Consider the following 20,577-nt stretch of genomic DNA (forward strand, 5'->3'; position numbering starts at 1 on the left):
AGACAAGGAAGAGAGAATGATCTTTCTCCACACACATCCACCTAGGAAAATCTTTGTGAGCACACTGTAAGAAGGAGCTGTCTGCAAGCAAGGGAGACAGCCCTCACCAGAACCAGACCATGCTAGGACACTGAAAAACCATGAGAAAATTCTGTTGTGTAATTCAGTGGTATTTTGTTATTACAGCCCAGGCAGACTGAGTTTATAACTAGAAAAATAAATATCTTTTCAGCAACAGCAACAATTTTGAAAAGCTATGATATGTAAATTTTATTTAAAAAGTTGCAAACAAAAGAAATACACTTGGCTTTGTCTATATTCAGAGTCCTACAGTTCTTTTAAAGTACAGTGTCATAATGCTTTATAAAATGAGCTCTTATAGTATCCGATGCCTGGTAACACTGATAATTATCACTTAACAACCCCCTTACTCTCCTAATGTTATGATTTGAATAGACAGAATACAAAATGACAAGTAAATTTTTACAATGACTGCATTAATTATAATAAAAATATATGCCTTAAAGTACTCCAAAATAAGATAGCTACACTTGGTTATCCTAAAGTAATCAATTGAAATTAGTCTTAGATAATTAGGATGCCCATAAACCTGATTTTCCTGGGATAGCCCTGATTTATGTCCTGGTATAATGGCTAGCAGAGCCTTCTTTTGCTTTTTAAAAAGTCTTTGCAAACTATAGTTAAGATTGTGTATAATCAATTACAGAATAATTACATGTTTAAAATTTTATGAATTTAGTGTTCAGTCTGGGACAGGAAATACCAACTGTCACTAAAATCTGGAAAATATGGTTGTCACATTATATAATATTCAATCACTTAAATAATTTTCTTCTCTAGGAGTCAAAGTAAATCTTGTAAATGAATTAAGAAGTACTAAGAGAAACCAGGTACCAAAACATTTTTAGATTTTGAAACCACTCAAGAATTCAGATTTTTAATTTATTCAAGCAGTGTTAAGATTATTCAAAGGAAAATGTCAATACACCTAGAACTGGATCACATCATGTTTCAAAAATACAGAAATAAATGACTGTGAGCTTATCAACCTGAATATACTGGAAGATGTAGGTTCCAGTCAATGTTCTAGATGGGATAACAACTTCTAAGTCTTTCCTTTAACATTATAAAATAACATTAAAAAATGAACCAATGACTTCAATTTTAGGATTGAGGTCACTAAAATCAGAGTGGTCATCTAAAATTTGTATCCTACCCATCAACTGAATGTAATAATATGCTGACTCATGGTGCTGGCTTTTCTTTATAGAAATAGGTCATTTTTAAGAGTTATCAAAGCTACATTTAAAGAGAAGAGCACAACGGTAGTGTGAAAAAAATCTTTTCTTCCTAGAAATGTCTAGGCAACTGGCAAAGAAACAAGGGAAAAAAACAGTCTGAATAATAAATTCAGATTAGCCACATGAGATCAGCTTTCCACATTTGCAAAACACAATACCTGTAATACCTCTACTCAATGTTATTAACAATGAAAACAGGGTCACATATAACTATAGAACAATGCTTAATTTAGAAGAACTCTTTCAGAGAATCATATTTGTTAAGTAGTTTCACTTAGTATAGACCTGATTTGTTCATTCACCATTCACTTAATATATAGACCTAATTCATTCACACCATAGCGTGTTTATACTCTAAAGTAAGAGTCTACTACTTGTAAACATTGCATCTTTCAAAGCATCAATACACATGTATACTTTGAGACTAGTCTTTGGATTCCTGTTCTTCCTCTGAGTCCCGTGATCGCTTCCGGGAATTCAATGAACCTTCTGTTTGCAATGAATATGCAGTAGCAACAACAGCATCTCTAAATCCCTGGGGCTGCAGGATGAAAAAGTACACAAGTATGCTTTAAGAACATCTAAAATAACAACTGGTCTTCCAAATACTTTAAAGTAATAAGAGAGCTACTTTATTCTTGGGATAGAAGTTATCAACCACTGTTGAGTGAAGAGGATAAACCTCAAAGACAGGTGTCCAAGCCAGGACTATACAATTTTTATCTAGAGTCTCTTATGTATTTACTTATACATACACATATGCAGAAATAATAGTGCATTATAAAAATAATCTCTAAAGGTCAATCCTAACAAACTTTATGGTAGCTTTACTGGAAGAAATGAAAAGAAGTATCCCACATGCCACAAGGCATGGCTGAAAAATATCTTTAATATCCTGACATTACCCAGGACATGGAACACACTACCCTACAAATAAGCATTTCCTCTGTTCTTAAGAATAAATTTCAGTTCAATTGTGACCAGAGTATTCTTTATATATACTACTATTTGGGGGATAATGTTCTAAACATCAAAATCTGTCCTCAAATATGTTCACTGCCTACAGAAGTTAACAGAAGCAATTTGTAAATGCTTTCTTCAAATAATTACTGCCCACTAACACCAAAATCCCACTCTAATCAAGTAATACTGACTGTGATCTGAAATGGTACTGTAGATTCCTTCTGGCTTGGTGATTTGTACAATGTCGCCAACCTGCTTAGAGAAAAATAAATATACACAAACACATGTCTTAATTAGTTCAGATGACTGAATTCATAATTTAAATTTATAGTTTTTCATTATAATTCTATTATTTTGTTGTCTAAGAACACACAAAGAAATATAAAAAACACTTCCTTAAAACAATAACTATATATATAATATATATAATAACTATTACATATAATAACAACAGAATTGTTTGCATAACTGAAATTTTAAAACAACCTAAAAAGACAATGACTAAAATAAATCATTTTATGAATGACAAGATATTATTTACACATAAAATAAGGTAGAAGAAAATATTTAATGAGATGGGAAAATATTAATAATATACAAAGTATAAGTTATACTGTATGATCCCACATTTATGAGTAAGCTTGCATACATATTTTATACAGAAAAATTACTAAAGACTACAACCACAAAGTTAAGTTGCTATTACAAGGTGAAGGTTACTTTTTTGTTTGATTATCTATATCTTTCAAACTTTCTACAGTAATTGTGTATTTTTTACGTATGAGAAGCATTAACACATACTCATTATACTAATACAATCAATCTAGGAAAACACATTCTTTCAAAATGAGTATGTTCAGAAAAATCATTGTTAAAACAGGACAAGGTCTGATTAGGTACAATTTTATTGTGTACTCTAAAACTGAAAGCTCAAAGTGGTTGAGAAACAAAATTCTAAATTCTTATTAACTATGCTCAAATACCATAATAGCAACAAATATAGCTGACCCTTGAACAATGCAAGGTTAGGCATACCAATCCTGCAATCAAAAACCTGAATGTGCACGCATGCTAAGTTGCTTCAGTGGTGTCCAACTCTTCGCGACCCTATGGACCATAGCCTGCCAGGCTCCTCTGTCCATGGGATTCTCCAGGGAAGAATACTAGAGTAGCTTGCCATGCCCACCTCTAGAGGATCTTCCCAACCCAAGGATCAAACCGGAGTCTTTTATGTTTCCTGCTTTGGCAGACAGATTCTTTACCACTAGTGCCACCTGGGAAACCCCCAAAATCCAAATACTCTGCTTCAAAAACAAAGGAATTGATTGATTTATCCAAGAGCAGGAAGGTGAGAGAGACTTAGGACTCAACTCCAGTTCTTTTAATTCCACTTATTGTGATCTCACTGGCTTCCCTCATAGCTCAGTTGCTAAAGAATTGGCCTGCCAAGCAGGAGACCCAGGTTCGATCCTGGGTCAGGAAGATCCATGGCAACCCACTCCAGTATTCCTGCCTGGAGAATCCCATGGACCGAGGAGCCTGGCAGGCTACAGTCCATGGGGTCACAAGAGTGAGACACAACTTAGTGACTAAACCACCACTACCAAAATGAAAATACAGAAACTATACTTATTGAAAAAAATACATCTATAAGTGGACCCACACAATTCAAATTCCTGTTCATGGGTCAACTTTACAAGAAAAAACTTTTAAAGTGTCTTTTAAAAATTACTTTAGAACTGATATAACTTTTTCACAAAAGCTAAAGGTAGAAGCTACAGCTCAAGTGTTTGACAGATGACTGGATAAACAAAATGTGGTCCCTACATACCATGGAATATTAGTCTTAAAAAGGAAAGAAATTCTAACATTAGCTGCAATGAACCTTGAAGACATTACACCAAGTCAAATAAAGCCAGTCACAACAGGAACAATATTGTATGCTTCCGCTTCTATTAATGAGTGCCTAGACTAGTCAGATTCACAGAGACAGAAGGTAGCACGGTGGTTGCCAGAGGCTGGTGTGGGGGGAGAATAGGTAGTTACTATTTAATAGGCATGGAGTTTCAGTATGGAAAGATGAAAAAGTTCTGGAGATGGATGGTGCGATAGTTGTACAATAATATGAATGTACTTCATGCCACTGAATTATACACTTACACAGTTAAAATGGTAAATTTTATGTTATAATACTTTAACACAATTTTTAAAAACTGATGTAACTGTACACAATGAAGATGCTAAGTTAAGAGAAAAATCAGACTCTCTTAAAAGATTATTTGTTTACATATAATATAATGTTGATTTGTTTTCAAAGATAATTTACGAAGGCCATTTTTGTTTATGATCTGTTATTCTCTGTTTTGAAACTGCCCTGCTCCTCAGGCATAATTCAAAAAAGAAGCAATCAAAGACCATCATCCACTCAATAGTTTTTAGGTTTGTTCTTTCAGGATGAAAACAAGAATTCAAAATGTCATCTTTGTAATTGCAACTGTATGCATAAATAAAATAACTGCAAAGTAATATGTAACATAAGAATGTTATGTTTTTTTAAATTTATTTATTTTAATTGGAGGTTAATTAATTTACAATATTGTATTGGTTTTGCCATATATCAACATGAATCCGCCACGGGTGTACATGTGCTCCCCATCCTGAAAGAATGTTATGTTAAGGAGTTATGTTCTGTTAGTTGTGTTAGGGAGTGAAATCATCAACTTTTATGATGCTTTAGGGTTGACTGTCTATCTTTAATGCAAAATGAAACAGGAAAAATAGAGGCACCTCCTTAAAATTAAAAAATCACACATTTTGATCCAATAAAACAAAAATTAGCTAATCTTCTGAAAAATGAGTATCTAAATCACCTCATATCACCATATGTCCAAAAAGGTACCCAGTATATCCGATTTTCCTGAGAAAATTATTAAAAAGGAAATAAGCTTTTAAGAAGCATTTACAAGTTTATTAAGAATCCTAAAGTCAAAGGGACATTACGTATTCAGGTGGAAAAATCTTCCTCGAATTTCTAGGTAAAAACAAAATTTATTTCATGTCTGCATCTCAAGATATCTTTTGAAACAACAAACTAAACTGAAGAATCACTTGGCTCGTGGCCCCAGCTGAGATGAAGCTTAACATATGGCTGAACTGCATAGTTTAGGTCAGGAAGAAACAAGACAGAAGCACAGTTTGTGCTCTAAAGCTGAGACACATATGAAACAGTGTGTGGGGGTGTTGATGTATTACTCCACTCCACCACCAGATCTTCTTGGCAAAGCACGGTATAATTCTGAACAATCTTGGCCTCATATTATCATGAATATGCAAATTGGAGGAAAACCCACACAATATACAGGACAGAGACAAAAGTATTTCTTTTAATAACTGTTGAAATGTTATTCTCTTACTAGTCAAAGGGTAAAAATCCTGGTGAAGAACAGGGACTGGGGCATGAAGATGGGACACTGAAGTTCAATCTCAGTATAAATCTGGCTAGTCAAGGTTTTCATTTTTCTGCTCAGACTAGAAGTGTTCATTTTTATAAACTATTTTCCCCCAGCATGAATTTCTATTTCGATCCTTTCAAGACACACTATATTTTAAAAAGCATACAAAATTTCATGCAACTTTAATAACTTAAAGATATCTAATTTCAAACAATGAAGAATAAAACAATGTTGATTTTATTAAATGAAGTCAACTACTTCTAATTATAAAAAAGTATGCATACTATCATATATCCACAGCCTAGGGAAAAAAGCAGTTTGGAAAAAAAGGTTTTTACCTAAAAAGGAGGATAAGATATACCTTCAGATTCACTAGCAATCAATGCAGTAATATAATTACTTTCAAGAAACAGCAATTATAGGAGAAAAGGAATGGACTCTTATAAAGCCATCTATAAGATGTGGATACTATATCTATGTCATAGAGTTATTTGTAAAATAAAATGAAATTTTATGTATACACACACACAGAGTACTTAGCACAATAAAGAACAGTTAATATTCAAAAAATGGTAGCTGCTATTTACTATGTTTTAATCTTCCTGGGCTTTGATCTTTTCACTGTTAATGATAATAGGTATAGAGCCTTCAGAGAGTTACTGAAGGACTCACAGACATAGAGAACAAATGAGTGGTTACCAGTGGGGAGGGGGAGAACAGCAGTATAGGAATAGGGGATTAAGAGGTACAAACTATTATGTATAAAATAAGCTACAAGGATATCCTGTACAATGCCAACAAATATAGCCAATATTTTATAATAACTTTAAATGGAGCATAACCTTTAAAAATTTTGAATCATTATATTGTATACCTGTAACATATAATATTATATATCAACTATAGTTAAATTTGGTTAAAAAGAGATATTGAATGGATTATATGCAATGTTGTATATAAGGTGCACAGTTAAATACCTAGCACAAGCAAGCACTCATTAAAATAATATGAGACATAGGAAAAACATTCATAGAGCAGTAGATTTCCCCTAAATCTATCTATTCAATGTCAGCATTCTACACCAGTAATTTCTTGGGAAGGATTAGTAAGAGGCTGAAGTCATAAAATGGTTAACTCTGAAGAAAGTAAGCATGATTTTCCAACCAATGCTTCTAGGATTTGACAAAGGGAAACTTCTTCTGATGAGTGCATAAACAGATGAAAGAAACAAAGAAAAAGATGAAAGAAGTATCTTTCTTTACTCCTATTTTTCTCACTTCTTAGATGTATTCTGTTATTGAGTATTTAATACTAGAATAGTAGAAGAAGACCACTATAGTACACTTGCTCAGGAGGAATTTCTAAAAACATTTAAATAGTGAGATGTACTTTACAGAAAACCTCAATCTGGAAAAATATAAACAATACGTTCAAAAGACTCTCATCTGGAGAACTGTTGCCAAATCTTTACAATAGGGTTTGTCGCTGAGAAAAGAACTGCTTTTGTGAATCCAGTATACAATGACTTATTTATAGAGTTGGGGGGATAGGAGTCAATGGTAAAACACTATGCATTATTGGGGGAGGGGGAGTTACCTGAAGTCTTTGGAAATGCCATCTTTAAAAGCAACACAAACTGCATGAACTAGTTACAAAAGATGTACAGAAATGTAATCAGTTCTGCTATGAGCTCAGGGTCAGTAAGACCTAACTTGGTCAGGCTTGATTTTTTTCACTTGGTACAAGAATGAAGAAATGCAGATAAAGAAATAGTATACCTGACCAAACCCAGTATGTGTTAAAGCAATCTTCTTTATCCACATGCTGTCTCAATTTCCCCATTTTATTGGAGCATTCCCAAACCAGGTTTTCTTGGTTATACCAATTAATTTCAAAGCAGAAAGTCTAGCATAAATCTGACATTTCTAGGCTCCATAGCTTTCAATTGCCTATTTTGAAGAAAATGAAAAGTGGTTTGTTCACTGGCTTAGTAGCTTTAAAAACAAACACAAAGGTTTCATGCTGCCATAGTTTTATTTTCAAGAACAATACTTGTGAAAGGCAAGTAAGTAACTGGATAACAAAAGTAGGGTAGGGAAATATAAAACAAAACAAAAATAGACACAATTTCATACAAGAAATATATTAAGAAACTAAGAAAAACCATCCTATTTTCCACATAAATTAAAGTCCTAAAGCTAACCTCAGAAGTTTTCCTTTTGTCCTGATTTTACTCTTCTTTCAATCCGTTCCAGGAACACAGAGTACTCACCTCCCTCTGCACGGTTAATAAATGGTACTTGATTTCAAAGAGCTTTAGAAGGTGGCATTCTTTGGCCACCTACTCATTTCAGGTGCACCCCATCGTTTAAATATTCCAAAGAACTTCCTATATAGCTAACTGTGCAGTATAACAACATGTTTTTATGCCTGCTTTGGGAGAAGGCAACAGAAGCTTTAGTTCACGGGGCACTGTAGAGCTCATCTAGCTCTAAGGAACTGATAAATGTTCAGTGTAATTTACCCAATATTTAGAATTACTAACCTGTTTCTATACTAACCTTTGCTTTTGGTCCCAGTGAAAGATAAGCCGTATTGTAGCAGCATGTCCCCAACTTTCCCCTGAGGGAAAAAGAACAGGATAACTGACTAGATGGTAAGTCTCTGAGAACGCCTCTGACCAAAAACAATTTTTCTTTACTCAATTTAAAATAATGAAAGTATATTTGGTTTCAAAAAATCAGGTTTTGGCTAACATCCTGAAATTAATAGATTTTTACCTATCTGTGGAAATACTGGAGAGCATTATCACTACCCTCTTCTTGCTTTCAGAAAACTTTATTGAGTCAATCTATTTGTCAATCTTCCTTATCAACAGGCTTACTGACATATTTCGACCACCAGGAGAAAAGCAAAACCTCTGACAGAATATTCTTAAAGATTTTAGTAGAAACAAATCTTGAAGCACTGTCCTAATAAAACCCATGAGTAAAAATTTGGAAAACTCAGCAGTGGCCACAGGACTGGAAAAGGTCAGTTTTCATTCCAATCCCAAAGAAAGGCAATGCCAAAGAATGCTCAAACTACTGCACAACTGCACTCATCTCACACGCTAGTCAAGTAATGCTCAAAATTTTCTAAGCCAGGCTTCAGCAATACGTGAACCGTGAACTTCCAGATGTGCAAGCTGGTTTTAGAAAAGGCAAAGGAACCAGAGATCAAATTGCCAACATCCGCTGGATCATCGAAAAAGCAAGAGAGTCCCAGAAAAACATCTATTTCTGCTTTATTGACTACGCCAAAGCCTTTGACTGTATGGATCACAATAAACTGTGGAAAATTCTTCAAGAGATGGGAATACCAGACCACCTGACCTGCCTCTTGAGACTTATATGCAGGTCAGGAAGCAACAGTTAGAACTGGACATGGAACAACAGACTGGTTCCAAATAGGAAAAGGAGTACGTCAAGGCTGTATATTGTCACCCTGCTTATTTAACTTATATTCAGAGTACATCATGAGAAATGCTGGGCTGGAAGAAGCACAAGCTGGTATCAAGATTGACGGGAGAAATATCACTAACCTCACATATGCAGATGACATCACCCTTATGGCAGAAAGTGAAAAGGAACTCAAAAGCCTCTTGATGAAAGTGAAAGAGGAGAGTGAAAAAGTTGGCTTAAAGCTCAACATTCAGAAAATGAAGATCATGGCATCTGGTCCCATCACTTCATGGGAAATAATTGGGGAAACAGTGGAAACAGTGTCAGACTTTATTTTTTTGGGCTCCAAAACCACTGCAGATGGTGACTGCAGCCATGAAATTAAAAGATGCTTACTCCTTGGAGGAGAAGTTATGACCAACCTAGATAGCATATTGAAAAGCAGAGACATTACTTTGCCAACAAAGGTCCATCTAGTCAAGGCTATGGTTTTTCCAGTAGTCACGTATGGATGTGAGTTGGACTGGGAAGAAAGCTGAGGGCCGAAGAATTGATGCTTTTGAACTGTGGTGTTGGAGAAGACTGTTGCGAGTCCCTTGGACTGCAAAGAGATCCAACCAGTCCATCCTAAAGGAGATCAGCCCTGGATGTTGTTTGGAAGGAATGATGCTGAAGCTGAAACTCCAGTACTTTGGCCACCTCACGCGAAGAGTTGACTCATTGGAAAACACTCTGATGCTGGGAGGGATTGGGGGCAGGAGGAAAAGGAGACGACAGAGGATGAGACGGCTGGATGGCATCACCGACTCAATGGACTTGAGTTTGAGTGAACTCCGGGAGTTGGTAATGGACAGGGAGGCCTGGCGTGCTGTGATTCATGGGGTCGCAGAGTCAGACACGACTGAGCGACTGAACTGAACTGAAGGTTAGAAACAGAGTTATAACCTTATTTGTTATAGTGTGATTTGTATTTAAATGGATTCACCCCTTCTCCTGCTTAAGAATATGTGATTTCTGAGAACAAGAATCATCTTATGAATATTTATACACTATGGACCTGACACAAGAGTTGCCAGAGAGTAGATGCTCAATAAATGTTAAACAATTGAAAGGATGAGTCAGTATCTCAGGGCACTGTGTTCCACGCTAAGATTTATCAGCAAATAAGAGAGAGTCTTCTCTGCTTTCTTGGAACTTATAATACTCAATAAGCATCACACCAAAGAGAGAGAAAAAAATGAATTTAACTACAAATGTTGTATTAATTGCCTACCCAGTGCAGGAACCAGCAAGGCCTGATTTCTATCAAACTTTGTTGTCATCTGATTGGTTAAAATTACCTACAAAAGCAAAATGTGAGAATATTAGGTGAGTCTCCCCCCAAAATTACAAGGTCTAAAGACATCATGTGTAAAAACTTAATAACTAGGAGTACTGGAAACAAGGGAATCTGTATTCTTTATCACTATTGCCTCTGTAGAATATATTTATTTAAAGGAATATAAAATCCTTAATAAATCTCTGGCAGTCCAGTAGTTAAGACTTCATGCTTTCAATGCAGTTTGGCCACGGGTTTGATCCTTGGTGGGGGAACTGAAATCCCACATGCTGCATGGTGTGCCCAAATTAAAAAATAAAATCCTTAATAAAATTAACTCAGTGTTTATACTGTTAGGGGAAAGACAATATTATCATTTATGATTTTACAGGAAAAAAAAAGAAACTGAGGCAAAGAATGAGGAGAGACCTAAAATCATATAGAGAGCACAGTATAATTAAAAGAACTAGGAAAGAATAAAATCCAGTAACAGATCAAATGACCCCAAATTATAACTATACTAGACTGCTCAGATAATAGAGATACAGGTATTGTCTTACTCATAGATGGCCTCAAGGCTAACGATATTGCTAATTCTTTTACATATAGTGGCCTACAGAAAAGATAATGTATTTAAAAAGGTAGCGATTTTATTTTTTTGGTGTATTTAGTTTTTGGCTGTACCACGTAGCATATAGGGATCTTAGTTCCTCAACCAGGAATCAGATCTGTGCCCCCGGCAGTGGAATCTCAATTCTTAACCAACGGACCACCAGGGAAGTCCCACAGGATAGCAATTTGAAAGCAGAGACAAAAAGTGTTTAAGGCTAACTGAACACAGTAAAAGTCAGATTATCTGGCACCTTCTCATCGAAAATTCTCCAGAAACGGTTATTTTAAATACTGTTCCAATATAGATCTTCTCTCCAGAAATAAGACAGATACTACTACAAGCTGAAACTGGTAAAGAACTTCTAAAAAAGCAATGAGAAAAGATCTAAAAAAGCCACCAATTCTTTAAGAAAACTGAGGAAGAAAAGGCTATTTGGCTGTTCCCACCGTAGTGATCAACACCCTAAAATTTTCATCTACAAAGGAGAAATCTGTGATCTAGATTTCAGGCAGGCACAAACTGGGTGACAGCACCTTCCTCTACTCTCTCCTCTGAATGCCACAGTGGTCTTCCCGTGTGTTACCTTACTCCAGGTATTTTAGAACAAGCTAAGTAGGAACTTAAATTGGTAATTAACTGAAATATGTCTAACTGGCATCTACAACACGTTGAATAATACTCTTTACATACTACCAAGTGTTTAATCTTTAACAAGTGGGATATTTACTTACACCAACACCTTTTGATTAAAGGTGCACTATTCAATTCTGCAGCCATTAGCCATATAGCTTTTAAAAACTAAATTAATTAAAACTAGAAATTCAGTTCTTCCACAGCATTAGCCACATTTGAAGTGCTCAACAACCATGCAACTATTATATCAGACTGAGCATTTTCATCTTTACAGCAAGTTCTATCAGACAACATTGCTTTACAGACTATTACACATCTTACACATTATTCACTACACACCTTGAGGCAAATGTAAATAGACGTACTAGCTTACCAGTTGTTCAACATCCCAAAATCAGAATTTGCATCACTAGAAAATATTTATAAAATAATTAATACTCTTTCTGCAAAAATGTTGGGTTTACCATGATATAAATGAAAGTTATTGCATAATTACTCCAAGCTCTTAAAGAATGAGTCCTGGGACCTCCCTGGTGGACTAGTGGTCAGGATTCTAGACTTTCCTGCAAACTGTGACGGATGGTGCCAAAAAAAAAAAAAAAAAAAATGCATCTTAAAGTAGTGAAGTAATAATCACTTTGAAATTATGAACTTCAGTGCTTTAAGAATACTTCTGCTGTCCAAATGTCCTTAAATGAATGGATAAACAAAATGCGGTATACCAATAAAATGCAAAATTATTCAGTCATAAAAAGCATACTGATACATGCTACAACATGGATGAACCTTGAGAATATTATGCTAAGTGAAAGAAGCCAGACATAAAAGACCACGTATTGTATGAATTTATATAAAATATCCAAAGACGACAAACCCATAGAGACAGCAGACTAGTGGTTGTTAGTGGCTATAGGGAGGGTGCAATGGGGAATGATGGTTTGAACGGGTATGAAAGTTCTTTTTGGGGTGGTGGAAATGTTCTAAAATTAGATAGCTGTGATGGTTGCACAGTTCTGAATACACCAAAATGCACCGAGCTACACTTTAAAATGGTGAATTTTATGGTTTATTAACTATAATAGGGCTGTTAAAATTTTTTCTGCTAAAAAATAAATGTATCTCTAAAAGGTGAACTATACCTCAAGAAAAAAAGTCTATCTTATATTTTAGCCACACACAAAAAAAGGTATAATTGGAATCTAATCAGGAGGAAACATCACAGAAACCCAAACTGCAGAGATATTCCCTAAAAATACTGGCTGTATTCTTAAAACATAGCAATAGCACAAAAGTAAAGAAAGGCAACTAAAGAGATATGACAAGTTAAAAGCAATATGTGATTCCAGCTGGCAAAATGAACTGGGGAAAAAATTGTTATGAAGGACATCATTGGGATAATTGACAGAACTAAATATGGATTAAATATTAAAGTGCAATATAATATTAAATGTCCTAAATTTGATAACTACTCTGGATACCATATGAGACTATTCTCATTCTTAGTAAATATATACTGAAGTATTATTAGACAAAAAGATATGATGTGTGCATATATTTTAAACAGTTTTTAAGCAGTTCAGAAAAATATACACATAAACTGTGTGTGTGTGTGTATGTGTATCTGTGTCTGTATGTATGTACAGAAAGAGAGTGGGGAGAGAGAATAAGAATGAAAAAGCAAATCTTGGGAAATATTATATGGGAATTCTTTATACTATCCAAATCAGCAAAATAAATTTTATCTTTTCCCCACTGAACTATAAACAACAAAAAAAAGAATTCCCATTCATTGATGTACAGAACATACTTTGGAATACACTTTCTGGGAGCAATTTGCTAATACATAACAAAAGGTTTAAAAATAGAGATATTCCTTTTGGCTTACTATTTTCAGAAGTAATTGCACACATGGACAAAGAAGCATATATTAAGTTGTTGGCTATAAACAACGGGTGACATTTCATGTTGTTTAGACTACTCTTTTTTTGCAGTGGTGGCAGAGGGAGCTGCACTTCACAGCTGGCGGCACCTCAGTAACCTGACCAAGGACTGAACCTGAGCCATGGCAATGAAAGCCTGGAACTCTAACCACTAAGCCACCAGGAACTCCCTAGATTACTTTTTTAATCAGAAAAGATGGAGCTCTGTTAAAAAACAAAAGCAAAAACCTAAGGAACTATACAACCCATTATCCTTCAGTGCCCCCTACTGGGGACTCTTCACTGCTGCTGCTGCTGCTGCTGCTAAGTAGCTTCAGTCGTGTCCGACCCTGTGTGACCCCATAGACGGCAGCCCACCAGGCTCCCCCGTCCCTGGGATTCTCCAGGCAAGAACACTGGAGTGGGTTGCCATTTCCTTCTCCAATGCAGGAAAGTGAAAAGTGAAAGTGAAGTCGCTCAGTCGCGTCTGACTCCTGGCGACCCTATGGACCGCAGCCTACCAGGCTCCTCTGTCCATGGGACTTTCCAGGCAAGAGTACTGGAGTGGGCTGCCATTGCCTTCTCCATCACTGATACTAACACAATGCTAAATTACAAATCGGGCTTCCAGGTAGCTCAAGGGGTGAAGAACCCGCCTGCCAGTGTAGGAGAAAGGTTTGATCCCTGGGTTGGGAAGATCCCCTGGAGGTGGAAATGGCAACCCTCTTCAGTATTCTTGCCTAAAAAAAAAATCCTTTGGAAAGAGGAGCCTGCCTGGTGGGCTAGTTTATGGGGTCACAAAGAGTTGGACACGACTGAACATGCGAGAAATTGCAAATTAATGACAAGAAATAATTCAAGACAGGACACCATGTTTTGAGGATATGCAAAAAAAAAAAAAATTAAAAACTCAAAAGAAAAAATGTACGTTTTGAAGTGATTTTATTGAGGAGTTATTTACAACTTTGTGCTTAGGATTCTAATTGAGGTACAGAGAAGAAAATCAAGGTAAGTAGTTTGACCTCCCTTCTCCCTCCTAGACGTGTGTGTGTGTGTGTGTATGTGTGTGTGTGTGTGTGAGAGGTGGGATGAAGCTGCAGAGAGGGAAGTGCAAACAGGCAGTTAAAAAAAGTTTTTACCTCACTCCTTTTTTATCTCTTTACTTCTGAGCTCATCTTTACCTCTCTCCTCACATTACATATCTGGAAGAGTAGGCTGTTTACACAATTTTTCTACCCATCTGAGTGTGTGATTCTACAGTATGTATTAATCAAAGGCTCAAGAATAAAAGAAAAATGGCAATGTTGGAAGAGCTTACCTGAGAACATCAGGTATATTACAAAGAAAACAATGTAATTATCAAAGGTGGCATTTCTTTATCAAAATCCATTTTTGTAATTCAGCATTTTAATTATGCTTTTTACTTTCCAGGAAAACTGATACACAACACTCCGACTAGATTTAATTTGTCTTACAGAAACCAAACTGAAACAAAACTACATTCACAAGTGTACAATGGGGCTTTCCTGGTGGTCCGGTGATTAAGAATCCACCTGCCAATGCAGGGGACACGCATTCAACCCCTGGTTTGGGAAGATTCCACATGCTATATGGTAAGTAAGCCAAAACTACTGAGCCAGCACTCTAGAGCCTGCAAACCACAAGTACTGAAGCCCACGCACTTAGAGCCTGTGCTCTGCAACAAGAGAAGCCACCACAATGACGAGCCCTTACACTACAATGAAAAGTACCCCTGCTTGCTGCAACTAGAAAAAGCCCATGTGCAGCAACAAAGACAGCCAAAAAAATAAATAAATATTAAAAAAAAAAGAACTGTATGTCCATATTATTTGCTTTCAGACAAATTTTATATTTTGCTATTTCTAGACTTTAACATTTAATTTCTGAGTTTTTCTGTCATATTGCACAACATGCAAGATCTTAGTTACTTGACCAGGAATCAAACCTGTACCCCCTGCACCAGAAGAGTAGAATCCTAAACACTGAACCACCAGGGAATTCCCTACCATTTGAACATTTTATATAATCGTGACTTTATAACAAAACTCCCTTTACTAATAATACTTACAGCTAATCTGTGGTTGTTTGCCAGGCTGATCATCTGCTGGGCTAGGCCATTTAATAATCGAGTACGAAGGGACAGGTCATCTAGGTCATGACGAAAAGGAAAAGCGATACCATCCACTATCACTAATCGAACCTAATTACAAAAGAGATAATGATATTAGGTTTGGTACTTAAAATAAAATAATAAATGGCAACCACAAAGCAGAGTCCATTACAGAAAAAAAAGAAACAAAATTTTAAAATCCAGCATTCTATTTCCTACTCTCCAAAGACTTTATTTTGGTCAGGTAGAAAGCTATTCAGTGCTTTCTGCACTAGTCACCAGAAGTTAGAATAAACTCTAGTTTTATAATTTATCATCTTAAAAAAAAATTCAATAAAAAAAGCAATTACAATTTTCTCATAATTTGCCACTATACCCAGTCTTCACAGAGGTGGACCAATAAAAAACTTTTAAAATCTTAGTAAAATCAATTTTTCAATTAAATGTCAATTTTATAATCAGGATTCTTTTTATGTTAAAAAACAAAGCAAAAAAACACCCTCTCAAATATTAAATTATAAAGGTTTTTTCAAACGCTTAATTTTTGGTATATTTTTCTTTAATTTAAAATACACTATAGGGCAACTAATCATTACAGAATTTAGCAAGGGGCAAGTCTGTTGTGAATTCTAATCAACAAAGTTTACTTACAGATGATAAATAAACATTTTCATGATAGTTTCATTTCTAATAGGATCTAAATAATGGCTCCTATGGTGAAGTTAGAATAATATATAACCTAAGATCCAAGAACAAACAGAATCTGGAAACTAATCCAATTGTAAACAAAATATGACAAAATTATATATTTTTATAAGGACTAGACAAAAGGAGAAGCTTTTGTGAAGCACTAAGTAAGCTGTTTTTATATCTTTCATTCATTACTTCATTCAACAAATATTTGACACCTACTATATGCTAGTTACTGTTCCATGCACTGGGGAACAAGAGACAAGATCCTTGATCTTTTGGAGCTTATGTTCTAGTGGAGTAAGGGACAATTTATATGCAAACAAATACATGAATAATTTCTTTTTTTAAACTCAATAGATTACAAAAGATATAACTCAGCACCATATGATCCAGCAATCCCACTCCTGGGCATGTATCTGGAGAAAACTGTAATTCAAAAGACACATGTACCCCAGTGTTCACCGCAGCACTATCATAATAGCCAGGACAAGAAAGCAACATAAATGTCCAACAAGTTATTTATCCACTCATCTGTTGATGGACATTTATGTTGCTTTCTTGTCCTGGCTACTATGATAGTGCTGCTGTGAACACTGGGACGCATGTGTCTTTTGAATTACAGTTTTCTCCAGATACATGCCCAGGAGTGGGATTGCTGGATCATATGGCGCTGAGTTATATCTTTTGTAATCTATTGAGTTTAAAAAAAGAAATTATTCATATATTTGTTTGCATATAAATTGTCCCTTACTCCACTAGAACATAAGCTCCAAAAGATCAAGGATCTTGTATACATATATATATCTTGTATACATATATATATACATGTATATATAGATACACATATATATATATACACACACATATATATGTATGTGTGTGTGTATACACACACATACATATATATATATACATGTATAATGTATAAACATATACATTCAATGGAATACTACTCAGCCATAAAAAAATGAAATAATGCCATGTGCAACAATACGGATGGAACTAGAGATTATCATACTAAGTGAAGTAAGTCAGAAAAAGACAAATATCATATGATACCACTTATATGTATAGTCTAAAATATGACACAAATCAACTTACTTACAAAATAGAAACAGACTCACAGACATAGAAAAAAACAAGGTTACTAAGGGGGAAAGTAGTGGAGGGATAAATCAAGAGTATGGGACTAGCAGATACAAACTACTATATATAAAAATATTTAAACAAGGTCCTACTGTATAGAACAGGGAATTATATTTACTATCCTGTAATAAACCATAAACAATAAACTGTGGAAAATTCTGAAAGAGATGGGAATACCAGACCACCTGACCTGCCTCTTGAGAAACCTGTATGCACGTCAGAAGGCAACAGTTAAAACTGGACATGGAACAACAGACTGGTTCCAAATAGGAAAAGGAGTATGTCAAGGCTGTATATTGTCACCCTGCTTATTTAACTTATATTGCAGAGTACATCATGAGAAACACTGGGCTGGAAGAAGCACAAGCTGGAATCAAGATTTCTGGGAGAAATATCAATAACCTCACATATGCAGATGACATCACCCTTATGGCAGAAAGTGAAAAACTAAAGAGCCTCTTGATGAAAGTAAAAGAGGAGAGTGAAAAAGTAGGCTTAAAGCTCAACATTCAGAAAACTAAGATCATGGCATCCAGTCCCACCACTTCATGGCAAATAGATGGGGAAACAGTGGAAACAGTGGCTGACTTTATTTTTGGGGCTCCAAAATCACTGCAGATGGTGACTGCAGCCATGAAATTGAAAGACGCTTACTCCTTGGAAGAAAAGTTATGACCAACTTAGACAGCATATTCAAAAGCAGAGACATTACTTTGCCAACAAAGGTCCGTCTAGTCAAGGCTATGGTTTTTCCAGTAGTCATGTATGGATGTGAGAGTTGAACTATAAAGAAAGCTGAGTGCCGAAGAATTGATGCTTTTGAACTGTGGTGCTGGAGAAGACTCTTGAGAGTCCCTTGGACTGCAAGGAGATCCAACCAGTCCATCCTAAAGGAGATTAGTCCTGAGTGTTCATTGAAAGGACTGATGTTGAAGCTGAAACTCCAATACTTTGGCCACCTGATGCGAAGAGCTGATTCATTTGAAAAGACCTTGATGTTGAGAAAGACTGAGGGCAGGAGGAGAAGAGGACGACAGAGGATGAAATGGTTGGATGGCATCACCAACTCAATGGACATAAGTTTGGGTAAACTGCTGGAGTTGGTGATGGACAGGGAGGCCTGGCATGCTGTACAGTTCAAGTGGTTGCAAAGAGTTGTACATGACTGAGCGACTGAACTGAACTAAATAAACCATAATGGTAAAGAATATCAGAGAGAGTATGTATATATATGTATAACTGAATCACTTTGCTCTAACCCAGAAACTAACACAACATTGTAAATCAACTACGTGTCAATTAGAAAAAATATGAAGGACATAATTCAGGAATAGTTAGATGGAACAGATGCATAGAGAAGGTATGGGGAAGGGACACAGAGCTTCCACGATCTCTCCCAGAGCCATTCTCCTAGCACTTCCACAGGTTCACCAACTCAGAAGTTGTGAATAAGATACTTTATGATAATGATAGGGGCTATAAAGAAACTCAAACCAGGTGAAATGACAAATAAGTAGGTGGTGAGTAGAGAGAAACTTAGACTAGATGTGAGGAGACATCAATAAGAAGGCAGGCAATAGAACTGACTCCTGGTGGAGAAGGAAATGGCAACCCACTCCGGTACTCTTGCCTGGAGAATCCCTTGGACAGAGAAGCCTGATGGGCTATAGTCCAAGGGGTTGCAGAGTCAGACATGACTGAGCGACCAACACACTAAATTGAGGAGATACTTGATGGTGCAAGGGTACACTTTATCTCTCCCATCTCCTGCAGGAAGCAGGATGGGGCAGGCAGCACCTAGAAGGCAGGATGGCACCCCCCACCCCCATCCCTTCTGGAAGTCTTGGTGCCTCAGTGCCTGTAACAGCTGGCCTTGGGCAAATAAAAGACTAAGTTGTTTAAAAAAATTAATTGATTAATTAATTATTAAAAAAAAAAAAAACTGACTCCTGGATAAGAACCTCTAGGAGAGAAAGACAACTCACATATATTACGAAATGGAAAGTCAAAGGCCCTAAGACACAAACAGGTTTGGTATGTTTAAAGGGTCAGAAAAGTAGTGAGGAGGAGAGATAGGAAATGACAGAAAGGAATACTGCTGAGGCCAAATGCTACAGCTCTTGAGCCAAGAGCTAAATTTTTAGGAGTTTTACAAATCCATCATCAAATATAGTCATCTGTACCAATTAAACTATACAAATTTATGAGTAAATGAATTATATTAAAATAGGGATAATAAATACTGAAAACTCACCCCTACTACAGTTTACTATTATCTATGCTCTTAAGGTTACTTACAGATATCTATTTTACCTTTATAGTGGAAACACTACATAATGATGTGCATGGTTTCTTCTCTACTCCATGTCCAATGACATACTTGAAATCAGCTATGATAGGAGTATTTTCTACATGGAAACCAGCAAGCAAATAAGCTACAGATCAAGATTTGATTTGTTTTGCTGTCCAGACTTCTAATGAAGTGATGGAAAAAAATGTCATAATCAGATTGATCTTAAAAATGTGTCTGTAGGGAACAGACTAGTGGTTGCCAAGGGGGAACAGGATGAGGGAGGGGTGGTCTGGAAGTCTGAGACTGGCAGATGCAAACTATCAACATTATACGTAAGACGGATAAACAACAAGGGCTTACTGTATAGCACAGGGAACTATATTCAATATGCTTTGATAAATCATAATGGAAAAGAATATGAGAAGAATATGTGTAAGTGAATCACTGCAGTACAGCAGAAATTAACACATTACAAATCAACTATATGTCAATAAAACTTTTTCTAAATTATTGTGCCTGTATCTATTACATTGCGAACTACACAAAAAAATTGAGGAAATATGCTACTACTTTTGGAAAATGAATTCAATAACTAGGAGTGATCATTAAATCAAAAGAAGGAAAATACTATATAATTACATGTTTTTGTTC

General features: G+C 35.8%; 1 protein-coding gene across 8 annotated transcripts in view; it reads right to left on the minus strand.

Moving 5' to 3' along the window:
- Positions 1 to 244: 244 nt before the first annotated feature.
- Positions 245 to 20,577, minus strand: part of RAD51C (RAD51 paralog C) — a 31,221-nt gene continuing 10,888 nt past the window's right edge. For 2 of the 8 annotated variants that reach the window (XM_006061763.2, XM_025281206.1), the window contains exons 5-9: positions 15,753 to 15,884; positions 10,454 to 10,520; positions 8,299 to 8,359; positions 2,477 to 2,537; positions 245 to 1,863 (exon numbers count right to left, since the gene is read on the minus strand). In XM_006061763.2, coding sequence (XP_006061825.2) covers positions 1,747 to 1,863; positions 2,477 to 2,537; positions 8,299 to 8,359; positions 10,454 to 10,520; positions 15,753 to 15,884 — 438 coding nt within the window. In that variant the 3' untranslated portion in view covers positions 245 to 1,746. Of the gene's footprint in view, positions 1,864 to 2,476; positions 2,541 to 8,298; positions 8,383 to 10,453; positions 10,521 to 15,752; positions 15,885 to 20,577 lie in introns of all 8 variants that reach the window. The other 6 variants (XM_025281207.1, XM_025281205.1, XM_044939629.1 and 3 more) reach the window with 5 other exon arrangements.

The sequence above is a fragment of the Bubalus bubalis genome, chromosome 3 (assembly GCF_019923935.1).
Source record: "Bubalus bubalis isolate 160015118507 breed Murrah chromosome 3, NDDB_SH_1, whole genome shotgun sequence".
In the NCBI taxonomy this organism is placed as follows: Eukaryota; Metazoa; Chordata; class Mammalia; order Artiodactyla; family Bovidae; genus Bubalus; species Bubalus bubalis.